At 40.3% G+C, this 23,724-nt stretch overlaps 1 protein-coding gene across 1 annotated transcript in view; it reads right to left on the bottom strand.

The window, feature by feature from the left end:
* Nucleotides 1-17,206, bottom strand: part of adamts18 (ADAM metallopeptidase with thrombospondin type 1 motif, 18) — a gene marked incomplete at its 5' end in the record, with an annotated part of 66,113 nt that extends 48,907 nt beyond the window's left edge. The window contains 3 exons of the mRNA XM_084404325.1: nt 15,387-15,706; nt 16,878-16,950; nt 17,168-17,206. Coding sequence (XP_084260451.1) covers nt 15,387-15,706; nt 16,878-16,950; nt 17,168-17,206 — 432 coding nt within the window. The remainder of the gene's footprint in view (nt 1-15,386; nt 15,707-16,877; nt 16,951-17,167) is intronic.
* Between the last annotated feature and the right edge of the window lie 6,518 nt (nt 17,207-23,724).

The following is a 23,724-nucleotide window of genomic DNA, read 5'->3' as shown; positions in this document are numbered from 1 at the left end:
AGGGAACGTTTAGCGTGATGACGTCTTGAAGCACATGTGAAATCAGTCCAATGGTGTGGCGGACGTCAGAGGCGGGTGACGTCACGAACCAGGAAACTATAAAGCCTGCCCAAAGCAAAGCAGCGCTAGCTTCTGAGTCTTCAGTAAGCGCTCAGTGTGAAACTGTCTCTGCATATTTGGTGTTGTATTGTCTAAATATATATATATATATTAAAGACGATTAGCACTTTTCTGTGTGCACCCCTGCCTGTGTTATTTGAGGAGCATGCACAGTCATTGCTCGAGGGCGCTGACTGTGAGCACTGTGATGTGCTTCTCATGCGGACGCTCCGATCTTTCTATAAAGGAGAAAGATAAAAACTTCCTTATGGATGCACCCCTGTCACCTTCTGGCCTCTTCGGCGACGCTATTAACTCAGTCGTCGAGAGGTTCCAGGAGGCAGCCAAACAGGCGGCTGCATTCCAGAAACTCCTCCCCTGCCGCTCTCATGTCTCCGGGGCTGCTGAGCGGGAGCAGTCCCAAACATCTAAAGCCAGCTCCTCACACCGTGCCACACAAAAGCAGAGCGTAGCTTCCCGTGCTCCCCCTCAAAAATATTGAGGACAGGGAAAGCGATCTCAACCGCAGCCTTCAAGGGGTAAGACGGATCTGAGGACCGTCATTATTTCCAAGAAGGCTGTGGGGAAAAGGTCCTGACGCCCGAGGGGTCAGGCCAACGAGGGCAGTCTCCCCCGAAGTAAAGGAGTTAACACGTCATTGTACGGTGCACCACCTCGTGTGTTTCAGGGCGCAGTGGTCTCCGGCGAGCACACATCTCAGGGTCCACCCGGAAATGTAGTGGTCCTGGGATGCCCGCCCCCTCCGAGGAGGGTCCCAGAGCAGTCAGTTCGGTCGTTCCCTGCCGATTCGCCATTACAGGGTGTCGGACTGATTGTGCAACAAAAACCAGAAGCCAGTCTCGAGAGGCTGGTACCTCAAGTAGAATTTTGACAGCGTGGAAGCTACTGCCAAATGTTTCTCATTGGGTCCTGCAGACCATAGAAAAGGGTTATCAAATCAATTTCGGGTCTCGCCCGCCCAGGTTTATGGGGGTCCTATCCACCGTGGTGGGCCCCGAGCAGGTTCTGGTAATGGAACAAGAAGTGAAAACTCTGCCGGAGAAAGGGGCCATAGAACATGTGGTGGTGGAGCAGATTAGGAGGGTGTTCGGCCAGGCGCAAGTGGATCTGTTTGCGTCTCGAGAGACGTCTCACTGTCCACTCTGGTTCTCCCTCACGCGTCCAGCTCCCCTGGGACTAGATGCCATGGTACAAACGTTGTCGAGGCTACGTTTGTATGCTTTTCCCCCAATCGCTCCGCTCCCGGGAGTTCTGAAGAGAGTTCGCAGGGACCAAATTTGCCAGCTTATTGTAGCCCCGCAGTGGCCAGGCCGAGAACGGTTCCCCGATCTAGTGTCTCTCCTTGACGGGCCTCCTCTGGGGTTACCCTTCAGGAGGGACCTTCTATCCCAAGCAGGGGGCTCCATTGTTCACCCCCTTCCAGAACTGTGGAACCTGTGGGCTTGGCCTCTGAGGGGGCCCAGCTCATAGGGACAGGTCTCTCAACAGAGGTTGTTGAGACCATTCTACACTCCACAAGGAAACTTTATGCCCTGAAGTGGAAGGTTTTCACTTCTTGGTGTAGTGACCGTCAGTTGGACCAAGTTAACTGCCCGGTTGGTACAGTGCTGGAGTTCCTGCAGGAGCGGTTCACTGCAGGTCTATCCCCGTCCACTCTAAAGGTTTATGTGGCGGCCATAGGTGCTTACCACCTTTGGGTGGAATGTCTTTGGGTAAAGACCCCTTGGAATCTCGTTTCCCCTGTGGAGCACTGAGGCTGAGGTCTGCAGCTCGTACCAGGGTGCCAATGTGGGATCTGGCCATCAGACTGAACAGTTGTTTGTATGTTTCGGGCCCCCTTTACAAAGGGTCCCCTGCATCTAAGCAGAGAATGAGCAAGTGGGTGGTTGAGGCTCTCTCACTTATAATAATAATAATAATAATATTTTGTTACATTTATATAGTGCTTTTCTGGGTGCTCAAAGCACTTTACAAAGATGGGGGAATCTCCTCAACCACTACCAATGGCCAGCATCCACCTTGATGATGCGACGGCAGCCATATTGTGTCAGAACGCCCACCACACACCACCTTACTGGTGGAGAGCAGACAGTGATGAAGCCAATCAGTATATATGGGGATGATTAGGAGGCCATGATGGACAGAGGCCAAGGGGCAAATTTGGCCAGGATGCCAGGGTAACACCCCTACTCTTTTTCGAATGACATCCTGGGATTTTTAATGACCACAGAGAGTCAGGACCTCGGTTTAACGTCTCATCCGAAGGACGGTGCTCTTTGACAGCATAGTGTCCCCGTCACAACACTGGGGCGTTAGGACCCACACAGACCACAGGGTGAGCGCCCCCTGCTGGCCTCAGTAACACCTCTTCCAGCAGCAACCTGTTTTTTCTCAGGAGGTCTCCCATCCAGGTACTAACCAGGCTCAGCCCTGCTTAGCTTCAGTGGGCAACCAGTCTTGGGCCACAGGGTGAAATGTCTGCTGGTTTCAGACTCACTGTGCTGTTTCACTGTTTCAGACTCACTGTGCGACTCACTTGCTTATGAGTCGGTCAGACAGCCTTTACCTATGCTGCCGTGCAAAGGCAAAAGACCGTAACTTCGTTTTTGGTCGAAAATGAGTTATTTATATTTTTGCCACATTCAAGACCTCCTTTATCATGTGGATGAGTATCTTGAATCAATTCCGTTGTTTTTTCGAGAAAATAATGAGTAACTTCCAAAAGCCCATGAGAAACCAAGGCAGAACGGCGTAACACCAGTTACCGCTCTTTGGCTTTGTTTTGGAACGCTCAAATTGAGTTACGGTACTCTGCCTTTGTTTAGCCCCGCGTCAATATGAAGTCACTGTGCCAGTGTTCTATCAAATAATGCTACCTACCAGATTGTTCGGTTATCTGCCTTTGTTTTACTGTCCATTAAAATTAAAATTACGGTGTAGCCTGTGTACTTTGTACAGCTGCCATCAGTCCCTCTAACTTCTGATGTCCTCAGAGCTTTGTCCTGCACAAATGCGGTCAGATATGGTCTGAACCCGCTCCATCGACAAACGTGTGATATCGATCGCGAAGGATTATGCAGAGTCGACAGAAAATGTTACACATGCCGCAGCAGATGAATACAACAAAGAACTAAAGCCCCGCCTCACCTAGTTCGGGTACCGGACCTGGTTGAAACACTCATGCATCTAGCTGGCAGAGTGCCAAAACTTCGCCGGCGCCTTCAGCACCGCCCTAAACACGGTCGAGCCAACGCTGGACTAATATATCTATGGAGGTTTTTTGTCATGTCAAATGTATTAATAATGCCATCAGAATGCAACCAAAGCACAGGATAGCAATAAGTAGATGGCTATAAATAATTGTAAATCATACAAAATAAATGCCATGATCACTAGATTTTATACAGGTGTTACTATAAAGATTTTGTTAATGGTGATCAGCAACCAAATATTGATAATGTGGAAGTTACTGCCTTTTGCCTTGGCATGACTTATCACTTTTTGCTGACAATACAAAGGCAGAGTACAGTAACTTTAAAATAGTGGTCAAAAGTCAAGTTTGAGCTCAAGATTTTTTTATGTATATAATTTTCATTACTAAAACATCTATTTGGCAGATTTCCAGTGTCCTACCTATAATTAATTTGGCGGGACAACTAAAAATCTTTAAAGTACTTTTTCTCAGTTCCACACTCTAGTGAGTTAAGGTCTTTTGCCTTTGTAGGGCAGTATGGCTGTTCATTCCCACTCTACTAGGAGTATGGCGGCCTCTAAGGCCCATATGTCAGGAGTTGCTCTCCAAGATGTATGTGATCCAGCAGGGTGGTCCTCCTCACCACACACATTTGTAAGGTTCTACTCTTTGGACCTAGACTCTACACCAGGGTCCCAGGTGCTCTCGTCCTAGTGCTGCTCCGCGCAATTTCACACAGGACAGACACTTGTCGCTATGGAGGCACTGGTATAGACATTTCCTCAGCGTCAATCGACGCAGCAGAGTTCCCTTGAAAGGGAACGCCTTGGTTACGACTGTAACCTCGGGTCCCTGAAGAAGGAACAAGATGCTGCGTCACCTTGTCATATCTCCTACGTGCCTGTCAGTGACTTACTTTAGACTTTTATGAAGCTATCGCTGCTTTGCTTTGGGCAGGCTTTATAGTTTCCTGGTTCGTGACGTTGCCTGCCTCTGAAGTTCCGCCACACCACTGGACTGATTTCACATGTGCTTCAAGACGTCATCACGCGTCACACGCATCACACGTTCCCTCAGCGTCAATCGTCAATTCGTTCCCGCTTCAGGGTTACAGTCGTAGGAATAGACTTGGAGTTATTACAATGGTATGTACTGTGTAAAGGCACTATATCCCATCATTTTCAATACTGACTCAAAACTTTTGTTTTAGGGAGTTTTTGTCTGCTGAAGGTTTTTTTTTTTTTTTTTTTAAGATGACAGAAATTAAATATGGTGCCACCCTGACTAAGATCTATTAAGCAAGGTTGAGTAAAACCACAATGAAAGCTGGTCTAGTGGGTAAACATAAATAAACCAAACAAGAGAAGTGACTAAAAAGATGAAGCACTGCCCATGCCTCAGATATTGCACAGCTAAGTTGTCAATGACAAAAAGGTGTCCTTTCATAACCCTATTACTCACAGAAAGATGCATGAGCTTGACTAACATAATTAAACCTCAATGGAGACATGAGAATTTGAAAATGGCAGTCCCAAATGGTCCAAGGCACTAGATATGGGATTCCTTATAATATTTATGGCTTCTTAGCGCTGGTGTGACAGCCACTTTACCACTGGCCATTAGTTTTAGGTCTTCAAGTGAGTGAGAACAAGAGCTATTACAGGAACAGCCTGCCTTTCCCCTTCCTTACTTTCTCCCAAAAGTCTCTCTCTCTCTCTCTCTCTCTCTCTCTCTCTCTCTCTCTCTCTCTCTCTCTCTCTCTCTCTCTCTCTCTCTCTCTCTCTCTCTCTCTCACATCCCCAAGTAGCCTCTACATCACTGTCACCACACAGACCACCAGGGAATAGCCCCTGGCAACTCCTATAGTGCTAACATGGCATAACACCCCATGAATTATGAAAGGGGGAGTGAGAAACATTTGTAACTACAAAGAAGCCCAGCATATATTCACTCTGGTTTCAATTTGTCTGTCTGCCCTCCCAAAACTCAGACAAGTGTAAATGTCCACCACGTCACCTGAGCATTGTCTCCCATGGTGCAGAGCATTTGACTCTCAACTATAGCAGACTCAGAGTGGTTAATTCAAGGGACTGAGTCAAATAGTGGCAGGAAGAATCTCAGACTGGTCCCAGGCATGCCCCTGTAGAGATACGTGTAGGGATCTATCGCTAAATACTTCATGATATGATACATCACGACACAAATGCACAATCCTTAATCAATTATTCAATTAAACTACGTAAGGATTATTCAAATCAATTTGTTGGAATGTTACTATTAATTAAATTATGTAAATCTTAAATTTTTTGAGTGTATATTTTAAGCCACATTTACTGTTGTTCAGCAAATTTTGGGGGCAAAATCCAGTAATTTCAATAGGAATGCATGCAAACATGAATTTTGTGTGATGGCGAAAGATTTTGCAACGGGCTCACGCTTGGACCAACAGAAATCAGCTTGTTTGGAAAGCGACTTTTGTGTGAGATGTGCTACACTGTGTATATGTGTATATGTGTATGATGTGCATATGCTACACTACTGACAATTGACAATGGACCTTTTTTGCCCATTAAATTTCGCTAATGTGAACACACTTTATACTGTGTGAGAAAACTGTAAATGTGATACTATAAAAACAAAATAGTTAAATATACAATCATTTCAATTTATGTTGTCATTGTTCTAAAGCCTTGAGAAAAAAATTATCTGAAAATATTATATGTACTGCTAGATGTACAAACATGTGTTGTAACTTAAGTATATACATTGCAACTCTGAACTTTCTTGCAAAATGTTTTTACAGAAATATATGCAGATTTGTTTTTATTTGTAGTGTTAAAACCATACAGTCATGGTCAAAATTGATGGCACCCCTGATAAATATGATAAAAAATGGCTGTAAAAAATAAATCTGCATTGTTTATCCTTTTGATCTTTCCTTCAAAAAATTCGCAAAAATCTAACCTTTCACTGAAGTAAAAGAATTGAAATTGGGGGGTAAATCACATTATGAAATAAATGTTTTTCTCCAAAACACGCTGGCCATAATTGTTGGCACCCCTAGAATTTTTTTTGAGAAAAATATCTCCCATTAATATTTACATTTTTAAGTAACCAGGGTGACTAGGAACATGAAATTGTCCAGCTATGACTTCTTGTTTCACAGGAGTTTAAATATGAGGAAACACAAAGGCCAAATCCCCTTAATCATCCATCACAATGAGTAAAACCAAAGAATATAGTTCTGATGTGCAGCAAAAGATTGTTGAGCTTCACAAAATAGAAAGTGGCTGTAAGAAAATATCGAAAGAATTGAAAATCCCCATTTTGACCGTCAGGGCAATAATTAAGAAGTTATAATCAACTAATGATGTTACGAATCTGCCTGGAAGAGGACGTGTGTCTATATTGTCTTAATGGACGGTGAGGAGGAAAGTTTGAGTAGCCAAAGACTCTCCAAGGATCACAGATGGAGAATTGCAGAGATTAGTTGAGTCTTGGGGGTCAGAAAGCCCAAAAAAAAATTTATCAAACAACCCCTACATCACCACATGTTGTTTGGGAGGGTTTTAAGAAAAATCCTCCTTGCTCCTCCAAGAACAAACTCCAGCATATTCAGTGGTCAGACACGACTGGAACTTCAAAAGGGACCGGATTCTGTGGTCAGATAAAACAAAAAAAAGGGCTTTTTGGCAGCAAACCCACCAGATGTGTTTGGTGCAAACAGGGATGAAGAGTCCCCCATGCCTACGGTTAAATATACTGCTGGATCTTATATGTTGTGGGCCTATTTATTTGCTGGAGGTCCTGGACATCTTGTTCAGATACATGGTATTATGGATTCTAGCAAATACCAACAGATAAAAAATCAAAACCTGACAGCCTCTGCTAGAAATCTTATAATGGGCTGTGGTTGGATCTTCCATCAGGACAACGGTCCAAACCAAACATCAAAATCAACACAAAAATGGGTAACTGAGCACAAAATTAAGCTTCTGCCATGACCGTCCCAGTCTCCTAAACTGAACCATATAGAAAATGAGTGGGGTGAACTGAAGAGAAGAAGCACCAACATGAACTTGTGAATCTGAAGGATCTGGAGAGGTTCTGTATGGAGGAATGGTCTCTGATCTCTTGTCAGGTGTTCTCCAAACTCATCAGGCATTATAGGAGAAAACTCAGATCTGTTATCTTGGCAAAAGGAGGTTGCAGAAAGTATTTAATAACAGGGTGCCAACAATTATGGCCAGCGTGTTTTGGAGAAAAACATTTATTTCATAATGTGATTTACTTTCAGGTCTTTTACTTCAATGAAAGGTTTGATTTTTGTGAATTTTTTGAATGAAAGATCAAAAGGATAAACAATGCAGATTTATTTTTTACAGCCATTTTTTATCATATTTATCAGGGGTGCCATCAATTTTGACCATGACTGTAGATGTGTATACGCATATGACTTATCCAACCCTTCCAGACACGTAGGTGCAGCTTCTGCTTGTGAAACCACCGAGATTTAAATTCCCGAAGAAATTGGATAACCTTTTACAGGTGAGAATGTGTTGGTTTGTGTTTTTATATGTATTAACCCAATACATGGTTTTACTATGGTACTTTTAATGTTTTTACTTTTAAGTCAAGTTTATTTATATAGCGCTTTTCACAATACAGATTGTATCAAAGCAGCTTCACAGTGGTACTATGGTAACTTTTTAATGTCACCTGACGCCTGTGTCTTGTTGTATTGTGTTAGTTTAGCAAACACATCTGCTGAAGTCTATTTCATATTAATACATGCATCTAACTACGACTGCAGACGATCAGACAACTTGCTCTCGAATGTTCACGGACTGATCCAATATGGCAGACAGCTTACGAATACCGGCACACTGAAATGGCTGCTAATGATGAATCTATGTACATATATCTATGGTTAACAATCATGATTAATCTCTTGATTTACGTATTTGGACTCAAACATTTATTTATTTTTCAGAAATGTAGCCCTAAATTACCCAGGCTCAGACCACAGTTTAAAAACCTCTGATTTACATGACCTGCATGACCTTTACATGAAGTAATGATATATTTAAAAAATAATGACACAAGGATCTTACTTTTTTATGTGTAATCAATTTCAAAACAATCAAGTATCTATGATATATGATATCTATTATATAATATATAATTATGATGCCCGGAACTGGGAGACCCCAAACAGCGACCATTTTAGCAGAATCCATAAGTACCAATCATGACAACAAACATGTCTGATGGAAACCCCAAAGCATATACAACTTCCTGAGTCAGACAAGCACTACAGATCTGCTCTCGGAGTCTGTGTATGGTAATTCCCAGCCTCTCTCTTCCATTGATGTTTGAATGGCCCGGTGCTCTACTCTCACTGCAGTATATCCAAGCTTTGAGCACACTGACAGCTTGCCTCCTTTCCAGTCAGAGTGAATTAGCATCACAACTGTCCCTAAGTGCAATCCCACACGTTAGCGCATCAGCTTGAACCAGCAGGTCTGGTACTGAATAAACACAGCTGAAGTGCTTCAGCAGCAATTCACACACACACCTCACACATTCACAGACAGTCTAGCACCCACGAGGTTGGACTATTGGCCGGGCTGTCCATAAAAGATAAAAGAGCACTTTACCATCCAAAAAGACTTCATGAAACATCCCCCTCCCCAGAGAGAGAGAGAGAATCTGTGGGAAACCTGTTTAGCAAAAATCAGATCTTATATCATTTGTGCACAATTGATTCAGTTTTCCGTTTGTTTTTACTCATTTGCACAGTTTACACAAAAGGTATGATTTACATGAATTTACACTGAATGTCACATCAACTGCTCATTGAATGTCACATCAACTGATAAACCAGTACATTTATGAAGGCTTTACATTAATTTGATTAATTCAAAATGAGTAACAGATCATTTAAAATAAGTATGCTTGAATAAGTTACTCATATAACTTGGGACTTGAGAAAGGTCATGTCTAAGTTCAGCATGATTGGACATGTTTGGAAAGAGCTGAATTCAGTGAAGGGCAAATCTAGTGAGTCCCCTGTCCTAGTTCAGTTCGCTTGGTTTGTTTGGTCCGGAGCAAAAAAAAAAGTTGTGTTAGACTTTCGTGAGTCTTTCAGACTTTCGTCTGTCATTTTGATGTACAAGATCGTAAAAATTCTGTCATAATTATTATTACCTTTTCATTTTCATATTTTAATGATAATAAGACATTTAATAGCTTCAGTTTCAGTTCACATTTTCATTTTTATTCACAAACTTACAGGACAAGGATATAGGCTATGCATTTATTTATATTATGAAAAGTAAGTTGAACAAAGAATATGCGTCACTGCATCAGTTTTTATCTTGAACAGTTGTCGCGGATCGTGATATGAACGCAATCATCCCTTCCTCTTTACTACGTTACAGAACGAAATAAACATGAATGAAATATCAGAAAATATGTTGAAAGATACAGTACAGTTTACCTAAATCTGTATTCTCATGTAATCGCTAAATCAGTGTCGCAAACAATGTCACGTAACATTATACCTTACAAAAATCATTCATTGACCATAAACTTGATAATCAGCAAGAAAAATGTAGAGAGGAGCATTTTGCTAAATACTGTATATGTGCCATATTACATAATATTTTTTTTTATAAATATTTAATGTATTTTTTAATGAATCCGTCAAATTTTTGTGACAGCCACCATTTAAAACAAAACAAACTGGATTAGAAACTTAATTATGTAAGTATAAGTATTATAACTTTATCATTATAAAATGGGCTTAAACTGGGTGCTCGCCTGTGTGTAATCAAATGCATCGGCTTGGACAGACTTCTCAGGTGCTTCTCAAACGGATGGATGCATCCTACCGAGACTGCGTCCTTCCTTGTCCAATCCTTCTGAGGCTTATAGGCTAGAATCCTCCTTAGCATTAAACGCTAGAATTAAATGGTCTAGTAAGTGTGCATGGCTATGGCACACACGTCCCATACTGGATTTTGCCCCCAAAAAAATGTATAGTTACAAGTTACAATAGATCACTCTCAGTATAATCTATCAAAATGATAGATGGCCTTCCGATTTTTCCGTCACTGCTAAAAAAAAAACGTCAATGGCATAACATTTTCGGTTAACGCGACCTCTGGTCCTGGTCCGCTTAGCCTTCACACTGCCATTTTTAACACCAAACCTAAAGATACTGAACCTAAAGGCATAGGGATACATTCACAATTAATTACACATTAATTCACTGTCGCGAAATGTAATGGGCAACATCACGACTATGAGAAAAAACAGGTATGCGTGAGAATTCTGTCCTTTTTAGGGTCTCATCTTCCCTTTTTTGGTTCGTTTACATGTCTTTGGTCCGTGTTGCATTCATATTTCCTTCGAACCGGTCTCTGTCCCCTTGTTTGGTGCGCACCAGGGTTCGGATGGCAGCGCTCATACTTATTCAAATGACCGCACTAACAGAGCAATTGCACCAGGGTGCGTTTTAATCAAACAAACAAAAAAACAGCATCTCTATCAAGTTGTACATCATGATAAAGGGGAAGTTTTCCATCCATGTATGTTGACTGAGATAATTAATTGATTCACAGTGTCAACAATTGTAACCTAAGGCTATAGTCAACCTATTGTTTTCCTACCCAGCAGCGCTTGCTAACATGCTAATTGTTAACATGCTAATTGCAAACAATGGTGCCAATTAACATAAACAGATAAGAACATGTCAAGTCTACTGTCTCATTACCTGCTTTAACTTGATCTGACAGGTCTAAGGATATGTTAAACTGGACTAGCCAGAAATGAGTGCCCATGTGTCAAACAAATCATAACTAAATATAGCAGCACTGCCAGAATAGTTCATCCATAAAAAATTTAAGTTGAACAGTATTGTGAAAGATCTCTAAGTCTTTCATTGTGATCCTTAAACTAGTTCTGGACGGCATGGTGGCCCGGCCAGCCAAAACACGTCTAGAAAGGGGGATGGGCTTGAACCTGTCACCAGCCATATGGAACAGTGACCCAAGGAAGGCCTGAGGATGTGGATTTGTCTATGGAAAAGCAACTCTGAACTTGCTCAACCATGTGACCCTGAAGCATGATCTGGTGGAAGTTCTGACCTCTGAACAGGAAGTAGCAGAGCACCATTTCAGAAGCTCCACCTGCTAATCGGCTTTTAAAAACTGAAGCAGACTGGCATTCATATGCCATTTTGAACCAACCTAGAAACAGCACACATGACTAAACTAATTCATAAATCAACCAGGATTTCATTACTACGATGATGTGTGTTGTTTAAAGGATGGATGGAAGATGTTTGATCATGTTGTCAAATCTGAGGCCACACAATCAATTTGAAGCAAGTGATAACAGCAATTGAAGAGCGCTCAGTAATTAAAAACTTTAAATGAAGCAGGATTTAGCGAGTAAATCCCTCTGTTCCTGACTTAAAAGCTGGGACCGCCTGTTCTTCATTTAACAACAGAATCCCTGTCCATCTGCTATGTTATGCACTGTTTAACAGCAAGCAGGAGGACTAGTACAAGCAAATCAGGCTTTCATCAACTCAGTAACCTAATGAACGGCATTACCTCTGAATGTTTCAACTGTGGGGGTTCTCAACCAGATAAGCATTGATTTTACTTTTGGACTGGCATTCTCGCCACACAAAACCTCTCTTCCTCTAAGCAACTGCCTCCTTAGCCTTTCACAGCACAAGGGGTTGCTGCGGATCAGCAGAGGGATGAATGGGTTCTCATTTGTAGTTAATCCAAAGCTCCTCATCAAGCGGAGATGACATGGAAGGGTTAAAGTCTTCTGTGACTCGTTCTTTTTCAATCCAACAAAGAAAGGGAGAGTGAAAGAGGCAGAGTGACAGAGTGAGAGACCCCTTTTTTCTCAGAGATTTCCTTTTTCTTCTGTACATTTAAGCACAAAATCTGAAGGGACACACAGGTCTTGTTTGGCGCCCTGTATATCTGAAATAGGGGCACCTTTAAGACCGTCAAGAGAATCACCTAGAGCTCGGGCCATCATTCAAAAAAAGAGCTTCAAAAGAAAGGGGGAGTAGATCAAAGAGTCCCTGCAGTCTATTCAGATGCAATTGCTCCCAAATCACATTGTGTTGTCACACAGTTTTAAAAGAATGGGTCACTGCTGTTTTATAGTGGAGAAGCTACCACTAATGAAAAGGACAATGCAAAGATTAGCGCTGCCAGCCATGCGCCTGAAACCTCACTCTGTCTTTAATTGTAGAGAACAAGGGAGACAGGAAAGCAGGGCAAACACAGAACAAAAGAGCAGGGAGTGAAGGCAGAGTCCTTCAGCAGAACTCTGGGGATGATTTTACAGTAGCCCACAACCCAAGGTGAGACGTGAGATACGTCAAGCAAAGCTCAATGCTCCATCCCACACAAGCCATGTCTCTACTTTGGTTTACGTCATACTTCAGTGCTCCAGTGAACCTGTTTTACTAAGCTCTTCATGCACACTATATACAACACTTTTCGATCAGTGAAACACCATACACTCTCAGAAAAAAAGGAACAAAAGCTGTCACTGGGACATTACCCTTCAAAAAGGTTCTAATATGTATCATTTCGGTACTAATATGTACACTTTTGGTACCAATATGTACCTTTGATAGCCTGGATGCCAGCCGAACTTAGCCCTGCCCACAAATTTTTTAGGTCGGGAAGTTCGGTCTGGACTCGATCCGTTGAGGAGCTATTATGCCCGAACAAAAATTGTTCGGACCAATCAAATTGTTAGGGCGGGCTTTATACGATGATGAACAGATGAGCAACAGTAATCATCCACGTCATCAAAGAGCGCTTGGGTTGAATTCGTTTACTTTACAACAAAGATGACTGCCGCTGGAGAATTGAGATTTCACGAGTTCACACTTACAAATAAGTCATTTAGAATAAATGCATATTTGGCGTGCTGTCCGAGGAGAGGCTCCGGGATCGGTATTCGGCCCGAACCCAAAGTACTCCCCCCGTATTCCTGGCTGTGGAAGAACAAGCCGAGAGTGAGTGGAGGGATGCTGGAAACTGTCAAGGAATGTTAGGTGAGTTGACAGAGTGAATATATATGCTTCCTCTCATTGCAGATAGTGTAGACGGTAATTGTTTGATGACAAGTTGATTGGATTGATTATTTGAACGAGCTCCTCCCGAACTTTGTTTATAAAACATTATGTGTAGATTCCGCCATCGCGTCTGTTATAGAAAGTATCGACAGCGCATTCATTTTAAAAGAGGAACAGAGAACCGCGATCAAGGCATTTGTCGATCGGAAACATGAATGAAAAACATCCGTCACTTACTCCGTTGCTCTGATTGGTTGTAGGTCTATCCAATTGAGTGCAGAGGCATTTTCCTTCCTGGTTCGTTTGAAACACGCCCCATAATCACAGCCCAATGGAGCAGTATCAGACTCACATTCTGACTAGAATCTGAGTATGACGACGTCAGGCTATACCTTTGAGGGACTAATATGCACTCTTTAGGTACAAAGGTGTACCTTTTGAAAAGGTACTGCCACAGTGACAGCTTTTGTACCTTTTTTTCTGAGAGTGTATACTTCCTAAGCTCCAGCAGTCACAATATGTACCTTACTAACCATAACTCAAATATGTTTGCATACTTGCTACTTGACATTGGCAGCTACTTAAGAGCACATACTTAATGAGTAAAGAAACAATGGAGCAGCGCAGATTACCTTTTTTATAAATAACAATGAGCTAAATTCATACTCAACGCATTCAGCAGTTCCATGCTAATTTTAAAAAGTTTTTTGCTGCAAAATAAAAAAAATATCTAAATTAGACAATGGAACACACTTATTATTGTGTTTTACCAGCGGAGATCACGGTTGAATTAATATCTGTACAGCCGAAGAAGCAAAAAAGACTGACAAAGACAACAAAAAAAACGTAAACATTTGACAACTGGGTTGTGATGCTCAAGTTGCTTCTTTTGTTAAACAGGTGAGCGATATTCATCATTGTGCAGACCGCTCTCTTAAACTCCCTGTATATCAGTGTAATTGACAACACTCAGAGACACTGATCCACGTCAGTAGATGGCAGTGCAGTGTCTAAGCATGCACAAGACACAAAGCTTGTTAGCAACTTAATATAAAGGTCAAGTATGACATCACTTTGTAGGCCAAAACGTGGAACCGAGTTAGCATTTTAGCACTTCCTGTTCCATCATCTCGGAGTCAATTGTTTTTTGTTAAATGGCTTCCAAAGAGGTCTGTGGTGAACACAAGCTCTAGACACTTCCATGTTTTATTCTGTGACAAAAAATACATCAGTATTATCCCACTCGTGATTTTTTGAAGCTGTAACGTGTCTTGAAAAAGGCGGTTGCTAACAAGTGGCTAAATGGGACTACAGAGGCAGTCTCGTTATTAGTCTTTACTGCATTTAGGCTTCAAAATGTATCAAAGTTGTGTTCATCTGTGATAATTATCTCGATGGACAAAACGTGTAAGTATCATAAACTTTTGATGTTTTTTTGTGATAATCCAAAAGCCTATGGAAAAATCCTATTGAGTTTTGTATCAAGTATGATGCTAACTGCCGATTGGCCTACAAAGTGACGTCTAACCTGCACCACTCTATTATGCTGCCTCTTAAGATATGTTCCGGCCAAATTCAAAGGCAGCTCTGCAAGAGAATCCCAGAGGATCAGTAAAAAAAATCCAAGATGGTGAACATTGCAGAAGAAAGTTAGATTTAAAAAAAATACTTACATATTATTCAATGCTGAAAACAATTTATAAAATAATTTCAAACCGAATATTCTTACCAAAACATTTGTTTGGTGAAATGTTCAGAAATGTCTGAGCACATAAATTGCTGCCCATGTAGAGCATTTCAAATCAGTCACTTATGAGGTTCTATTTAATTTAGGAAGGCTCCATAGGATGCCTCATAGCTTCCTCTAAAACTAGTAGACATTGTAGCTCATTAAGTTTTGGAATCAGTGAATCTTTGTAATCTTTGAGTGTAAAAGGAGACACTTACCAGACCTGTGCAGGTGGATATAGCCACAGAGGATTCAGAATGGTTTCGTATGGAACCCTGATAGAGGCAGTTATGAATAGAAGGGTCAAGGGTCGCTGTGTTGATGCCCTCTGCACCCAGTGTCTGTATGGTAAACCCTTCTGCCAGCACATGGGATGGCTGCAAGTCTAAATGCAATTCCTTGCCAAATGCAGAGACATGATAGTGCACCAAACCGCCAGCTTCTAACAGGGACCTCCTGCTTCGTTCATGTCTTGACACATCATGGGAAATGTAGCCTCCAAGTGAGTCCACTTGCACTGGTGTGGCAAAATAGTAATCTGTGTGTGGGACAAACACAGTTTAAATCATCTGACTCAATACCAATCCATTACCAGTTAATTATAGCATTAGTCTTACAAATATAACTTAATATTGTAATGTCAGCAACAGTTTTCTGTCCATCAGGAATTAGGACAGGTTGTTTTGTGGCTTTGATTCCATGTCTATTGTCTTTGTGGTTATATATGCTAGTACACTCCTAAAAGCTGACAATTTTACCAGATATACACTTTTAAAATGTACAGTCTTTCTCTTCCAGGAAAATTAGAGCAAAAATACTGATGACTCATCCTGCACTACACATTTATGTCAGATGAAATGGTCTCTAATGATACTGTCACTCCCATAATACCACCTGCCAAAGACTATAAGAATTCTAATGGTTATAAAAATGTTTATCATTATTCGTTAAGGGATAAGCCCTTTCATGTCCCACCAAAATGTTCTTTGTTAATACGAAATACAATACCGGTAAGAAAGCTGCATTTGTCAAACCATTTCATGGGGTCTTGTCAACACTTGTTGGCTTATTTACTTTCCCTATGGTCTAACTTATCCATTAAATAAAATTAAAATTGTAAAATTACCTCCTGACTCAAAATCTGTATATCACTGTTTACACTTTTATGTTGTAGTAGCCTACCTATATTTCGTTTTTTTTTTTTTTTTAGCCTTACAAGTATTTCAATGCCCTTTGTAGCCTGTGCAAGCTGTGAAAATGATGAAGAGGCTATAAATTAACGTTTCATGTAGCCACAATTTATATACAAAACTAATGTCAAGCATTAACCATAATCTCACGAGGAAGTGTTTCCAAACTTTCCACTGGTTGTGTAAATCTTAATTAAAAAGACAAACTCTCAGTGACTATCTCCTACGCGGCAGATAGGAGATGAGGGAATCCCTTATGCGTCCACACATACAGTAGCCTACGCGTGCACCGGGACAGGAAACTCACATCTTGGGAGTATATTTATGTTGTAAACCCCCTAATTCCACGAATCTATGTAGCATGCTTCCGCGTATTTATATATTTAGCAGTACAGGTATATCCAATAAGGACAGGTAAGGATTTTCGGCTCAACCAGACTGCAAGAGCGCCATCGGCATCAATCATTGCCATGTCATAATTATAAAGAATAGAAATACAATTATAAATTGCACACGAACCTTGATAGAGGCCGCCGGTGTCGCCGGTAAATGAGAGCGATGTCACAGAGTGGAAGCAACAGAACTGCAGAGCCTGCAAACAGCTCACCACAATTAACTTGCTAAATGACAATGAGTACAGTATATATAATAAATAATTAATTATCAGTGTGTCACCTGCCTTAATGAAGTTCCCAAAAGACACACTCGCCAGTAGTCTCACTGATGTGCTGTTTACCAGAGGGACTTGTAAACTCCAAAGCAAAAGGAAAAGGCAATCCATTTTGGCATGCATGCACCTTAACTGTTACCTCTTTAAAAACGGGGAAAGGAACGATCCGTAAATCCATGCAAAGCAATATAGAGACATTGTAATTGTTTAAACTGCCCTGTTTCAGTCGTTCCTCAAGTAAAATCCACTGGGTCCATTTGGGTAACGCGCACCGCCTCTGTTTGCGAGCGCAGGTACACAGAGAACTGCTGACTGCTGAGCGTTGACAGTCAGCGGGTGTGTGTGTGTGCGTGTCGGGGGTACACTATACGACAATAATGGCACCGGCTGATGGGGAAAGGGTGGGGGTTCAAATTTCCACCAATCAGCGACGACCATCTGCGGGCGATTCGGCGCATCAGCGCTCCTCACTGTCCGACCGTCCATAAAAAGAGCACAGAGTTCATTGAAATGGGAAGCATGTTCGCAGCACTCCCTCTTAATGAACGGTCCGAGCAAGTAAACACACGCTGTCGAAAGAGTTTATGTGTTCAATGTGAAACTGAAGAGTTGTGAATGGGCTGCGGGATGATTTATGATAATGTACGCTGTACTGTATAATGAAGCGCTTTCACGTCAGGTCTTGTTCCTAAAACTGTTCTGTCATCTGTTCTGCAAGCGCTCAGATGATATTTAACACGTAGGTTACATTTGTACAGCAGTTTGTTTTAGTTATTATTGTAGAGTGTTCTTCAACCTAAAAACTGCGAAAGCTCATGTACTGCATCTATTCAGGCTTTTTTCAACACTGTGCAAACAAGATCTCCTGATGACCTAGTTGTGACCTAGATGACCTTAGTTGTATATTGATAAACTCTTCTTACTTGGCAACTTTTGAGTGAAAAAAGTAGTCTGTTGTCAAATTACATAAATTAGAAATTAATTTAGTATGCTACAATTCTTACAATATATGCTTACACTAGAGAATTTATTATAGGTGTAGATAAGAAGTTTCCACATACTTTGAAATACTTTTTAGAGGCACCATGCATGTATGTAGTAATCCATTGGCCCTAAACGTTAAATGAAAAATAACAAATAAACAACAAAAGTCCTTAGTTTATAAGTAACCTACAACACAACATAATATGTTTTTTGTCATTTCAAAGTAATGACATTCAATAAATGAGTCAGATTAATTCAGTGAACCCTTTGACAGATTCCTATGTGTTTCTGATTCACAAAAAAATTATCTGCACTTTAGAATCATTTTTCAGAAATCGGACGACACTAATTGTTCGTTTTCATTCAATAAAGCATTTTCAAAAAGTCAAAAATCATTCCAAAAGATCCGACTCGTTTGTTGGCCAATCACATTTCAAAGATTTAACCAGTTCTACCAGAAAGACTCGGGAGATAAAATGATGTAACGAAGCATACATTTATTGACAGCCCAGCAATCATTATTATAAAGTTCTTTGGTCCATAGTTCGTAATCCGAGGGTAGCGGATCTGCATCTCCTGCCTGAAGACGAAGGCAGGGGCGCAGCCGACCCCCCTGGGAGGTATGGACAGGACCATCCTGGTGGTGGTGGGGAGGGTGGAGGTTGTTGTCGCGTCGGCATCTGCGAACTCAAACATGTGTAAGTACCGATCTTTTATACAGAAAGTATAAAGACGTGATTGGATAGAAATGAAGGTAATAAGTGACGTAGTAATTAAGTCTTCCTGGCAGAACTTAAGCTAAAGCTTTCATGTCTGAATAAAAACTGGTTCTTGATTACCAGCCTTATGATGACCAAATAGAGGTTAGTACACACCGACTCCAAAATATTATTAAGACAAGAGCTCTGTCGTTTGGGTCGACTTGAACACTCTCATTTGTTTGATTGTTTTCCCTCTTTACTGGTTTATTAAAGGATCTCATAAAACTACTTGATTTTCATACTAAATCTTTATGAATCATATAAAAGTTTAAAATTAAGGTTCAGCCAAAGCATAAAGATCAACTCAAGACGTCATAAGAGGTGGATTAAAAGTAGTTTGATATTTATTTATTTATTTCAATGGTTTCTGATTTTGCCTCTAATTAACAGAGGAGGTACACAATATCAACCATATGACAAGTAGCTCAAAGAAAGTCTCCATGTGAAAAGAATCATCCAGTGAGTTTAATTGTGCTTTACAATCCATTAGTTTCCAGCCTCGTTTTGAAAAGTCCTCAGAAAGAGTGTTGTCAGATGTTTTAGTAAATGTTGGCTGGGGGCTCAGCTTGTCAAAGCCAAATGCATCAAACCCCAAAGGAAGATGGTTTTGCTTTGACTACAGTGTTGTTATTTACAATATGTTTGTGTGCCAACACTTCTCTTTGGTTTTAAAACTGTGCCCTAACTCCACTGAATGGAGTGGGCACAGATACTGTAGCTCAACATGCAAAAACATACCATAAAGCCATGGTATTTACTTGCATATTGGTTTATTTATACAGTATGTTAAATGGAGTGTCCAAAATTGTCAAAAGGCTCACTCATAGATGTCTGTCCAAAAATCAGTCACACAACCAACCAATGAGCAGTGAAAGCCTAGAGGGGCGCAGATACAATACTTGCCAGTAAAAACTTCTGGAGTAAATGAAATGACTCTTAAACCTGTTTCTTCATCAGTTCAGATGTGCTTTGTGCAAAAGATTGGCACATAATATCGTTTAAAGCAACTTTCGCAATTTAACGTAATGCAATAGGCAGTGAGGTCATAACTCAGCCTCTGACCTCATATTTGCTAACATTTGTTCCCCCCTCTCTTTACATGGTTGTACACCATTTGTTTTATATTTGTTTGCATGTTGCAGAGAAATGGCTTTTCCAGCAGCGGCTCCAGCTGGGGAGAACTATGCCAGGTCAGGGTTGCCCATATCTGCTCCTAATTTAGCCTACCCCGTACTGCGTTTAGAACACAGAATGCAAAACTGGAAGCATAATGTCTGACGGTCAGTCGAAACACATCTACAAATAATGATGATCTAAGGGTTTCAATTAATTTAGGCAGAATAACACAGCACAGCTCAAGGACATGTGTTTGGTAACTTCAGTTTTGAGAACACTCATTCAATTTGCTTTGGAGGACATAAACCTATAGATCTTCTAAATTGTGGAAGTCACAACCTACTTGAATGGACCAATTTCCATTCAGCTCTGCAACAACAACGAAATGTTTAAATCCATAATGAAGTCTATGTGGGAAGTAAATGGGATCCAGACTAGGATGTTGACTGGAGAGGTCATAAATCTTAATCCATGACAAGAATCTATACACCTTTGAGTGGCGGTTGCACCCACTATTTATTTGACTGTGTCACTGAAACTCCAAGTAGTCTAGGAAATAACTGCCTTTCAAGCCTGACCTTTTGACTTGAGCTCATACCCTGGAGAACATCCCTGATATCTGTTATCTCATGACTTGAAGGCCTCGGGAAACTTCCAACTTGCATTCTCAAAGACATCATGGCAAATATGGCTACATACGTATGTATTCATAATACATTCTAAAAGCTATCAGTGTTTGTATTTTAAAGGGTTAACTAGAGATCAGAGCTTGTGTCCACGTGTGTTATGGGTCAAATAATGGTTAAATTGGCGCTGATGTGGCTGTTTATTGTCTGTTTAATGTTGTTTACTGTCTGTTTATTCCCTGATATTGTGTACCTGGCCTGAGAATTTAGACTTCAAAACCGTGTCAGCACTCAATAACTGATCAAGCACATTTCATGATGTTAGCACTAAGAAGCAGCCTAGTTTAAGAAAAAACAGCTTGACATCGTCAGTGAAGCTCCTTGAAGTTCAGGGCAATAAAAATAAATAACTCCAATACTATCAACATGACGGGGCTCTTGACAAGGGTCAAATGCTCATATAAATACATTCATATAAATACAAATACATGGGAGAGAGGTTTGTATATGTGTAGCTGCTCTGTTTTGTAATATCTATTTGCCTAGAGTGTGTAGGCCTGCACACATATGTTTAAGTCTGTGTGGTGTAGGGGGCAAAAGAAAAAGACTCAGATATGTATTAAACAATGCCTTAACATCTGATAAGACTGCAGTTAATGACTGCTTAATCTGGGATAAAGCCCCCTCCTCCATTCCCTTTTAAAAGCCATCAGTGATGACCCATAAAACCGTAATGTCTCATTTCCATGATGGACTTTTTTGAATATATCCTATATAGTACTAAAAATATTTGATTTACCTTTACTGTATAAGTAAGTGAATAGCAAACAGGAAAGTAAGCAAGAAAATATGTATGAGACTTAATTTTAACCATCAATAATTGATTGATTGAGGAAAATGGTGTTACATATACCAGAAAGGAGCCAGACAGAATTCGATTTTTCATAAAAATGCTGAACAAATTGCAATTTGGCTGTTTGCATGTCCTCAGTAGCTGCGTTTCCATTCTAAATCTGAAAAAAATTAATATTTTCTTAATGTCGATAAAAACTATTGTGAAATTACGGCGTTTCCATTAACCGATGTTATGCGACTAAAACATGTTTTCCTCTCCCGAGAAGTCATTCTAAAAATCGTTGCAATGGATGTTGGTAGGTTTACGTATATACCAACCACTGCACTAGCTATTATTATTATTCGAAGGAGATGTATCCAAGCATTAATGGCAAGGAAAGCCCCTTATACTTGGGAATGACACATATGAGTCCAGTATTCTCATAATTCTTTTGTCTTTTATGAGTTTAATGAAGAACTCTGTCTCGTCTTCTGTCCAAACATACCACGTCATCTTTAAAGAATGATCGACTTTACGTAGGCCAGGTAACCAGTAAATGCAAAAAAAAACTGTTTCCATTGCAGTTTTGCGAAATATCCCTTTTTCGAATTGCCTGAAAAACCACCTAATGCGAGCGTAAAAACTTTTTTGGCGATATATGGGAGTTTTTGCGAAATTGACGTGTTTCCATTGGCCGCATTTTCAATTCCCAATTTCAGTTTGCGCAATTTGAAAGGTAATGGAATTTGTAGTGATTTCACCAGAAAAGGAAAGTCATTACAGAGAAAGAGCTAATTATTACTTATCTTATACTTCCTTTTTTCTTTTCAGATCATGCACATATGAATCATTCACAATAAGACCAGAGCCAATGACTTAGTATTTCTTTCCTACTATGGAAGTCAAAGGCTACCGTCAACTGTCTGGTTACCATCATTCTTCAAAATATATCTTCTTTTGTGTTCAACAGATGAAAGAAAAATAAATGTTTGATAACAAAATACACGGCTCTATACGACAACCCTGCTTTCTCTTCCGATCCACAAAAAAAGAATGTAGGCTACTGTACCTGTGTAAGGTATCACCACAGGTGGGCTTTAGCCCTGCAGGCTTTAGGTAAGAGGAAGATCATTTGTGGGAGACGAGGCTCCTGGGAGTCTGCCGATTCTTCTTTAAAGGATTATCACTCTGTTCTATCAAATACTCAATGTGACAGACCTACTGAGCATATCTACATGCTTTCGTTTAATTTGTTCCTGTGCTCACAACCTTTAAAACGCCAATGTTTACTGTTGTACATGAAAGCTCACAAAACTACTCAAGCAGTAAAAACTCCACATCCTATTAGCATCTGATTTATGCTTGTTGAAGTGAGTTAAAGTAAACCTCACAGCAAGTCTCCATTGTGTTCTTGTTTGCAGTGAGCAAACAGATCAGACCCAATGTATTTTTAGTTTAGCGGTCTGCGCACGAAGAATCTTCTGAGTGGCGTGTTTGACCATACGAAACCATCATCCTTCATTCGCTGTCAGACATAGAATTTAACTCTCCCGTAATTGCAGCCTAAATATTGTTGTTTGGGTTATTTTTTTCCCTCATGTGTGGAAATATAAAAATTGCAGGAGAGAAGAGGTTAGAGGAACAGGCAGAAGTTTGTTCTGAAGCCTCTTTCTTGACTTACCACAATTACCAAAGAGAGCCGGGGGATAAGGAGTGGCACCAAGGACAATCCAAATACAATAATCAAGATAAAGATACAGTGCTTATGGCTCATTTTACTCCATTTTTACTCAATTTACTCAAACAGACTGACGTGTCAAGTAGATAGTATATACTTGCATGTGGTATAAAACTCTGTAATTTATAAATCATCATTTTATAGTGTGGTGAGATCTGAGAAAGTTATGTAATGCATCAGATATCATCAGCCTTTATTGAAAATGAAGAAAAAAGAAAATAGTGAACAATTGGATTAAAGTGAGGAATAATATAACACCCAGTTTTTTATGTCCATAGGGATTTAAATAAAAACTTATTAAATAATATAAGTTAATAAGTTCTAAACTAACTTAAAGAGTTGTTAAAGAGTTCTAAACTATGAACTAAAGCAACCAACCCTGAGGTAAATCACAACATTACAAACTTTGATTTAAAGTCAAAAAGGATCTGATAATCAAACAAAAAGACAAGAGTTTAATTATGGAAATGAGCTACAGTCCCACTAAGCAGGAAAATATGTATGATGGGACTTCATTTTAACTATCGATAATTGACTGGATGAGGAAAATGGTGTTACACACCAGAATGGAGTCAGGCAGAATGTGATTTAATGAAAAAAATTATAAATAATTAGTAATTTGGCTGTTTGTTAACA

The sequence above is a fragment of the Rutilus rutilus genome (assembly GCF_951802725.1).
Source record: "Rutilus rutilus genome assembly, chromosome: 3".
In the NCBI taxonomy this organism is placed as follows: domain Eukaryota; kingdom Metazoa; phylum Chordata; class Actinopteri; order Cypriniformes; family Leuciscidae; genus Rutilus; species Rutilus rutilus.
Note: the sequence above shows the minus strand (reverse complement) of the source record. Positions and strands in the feature narration are given on the sequence as shown.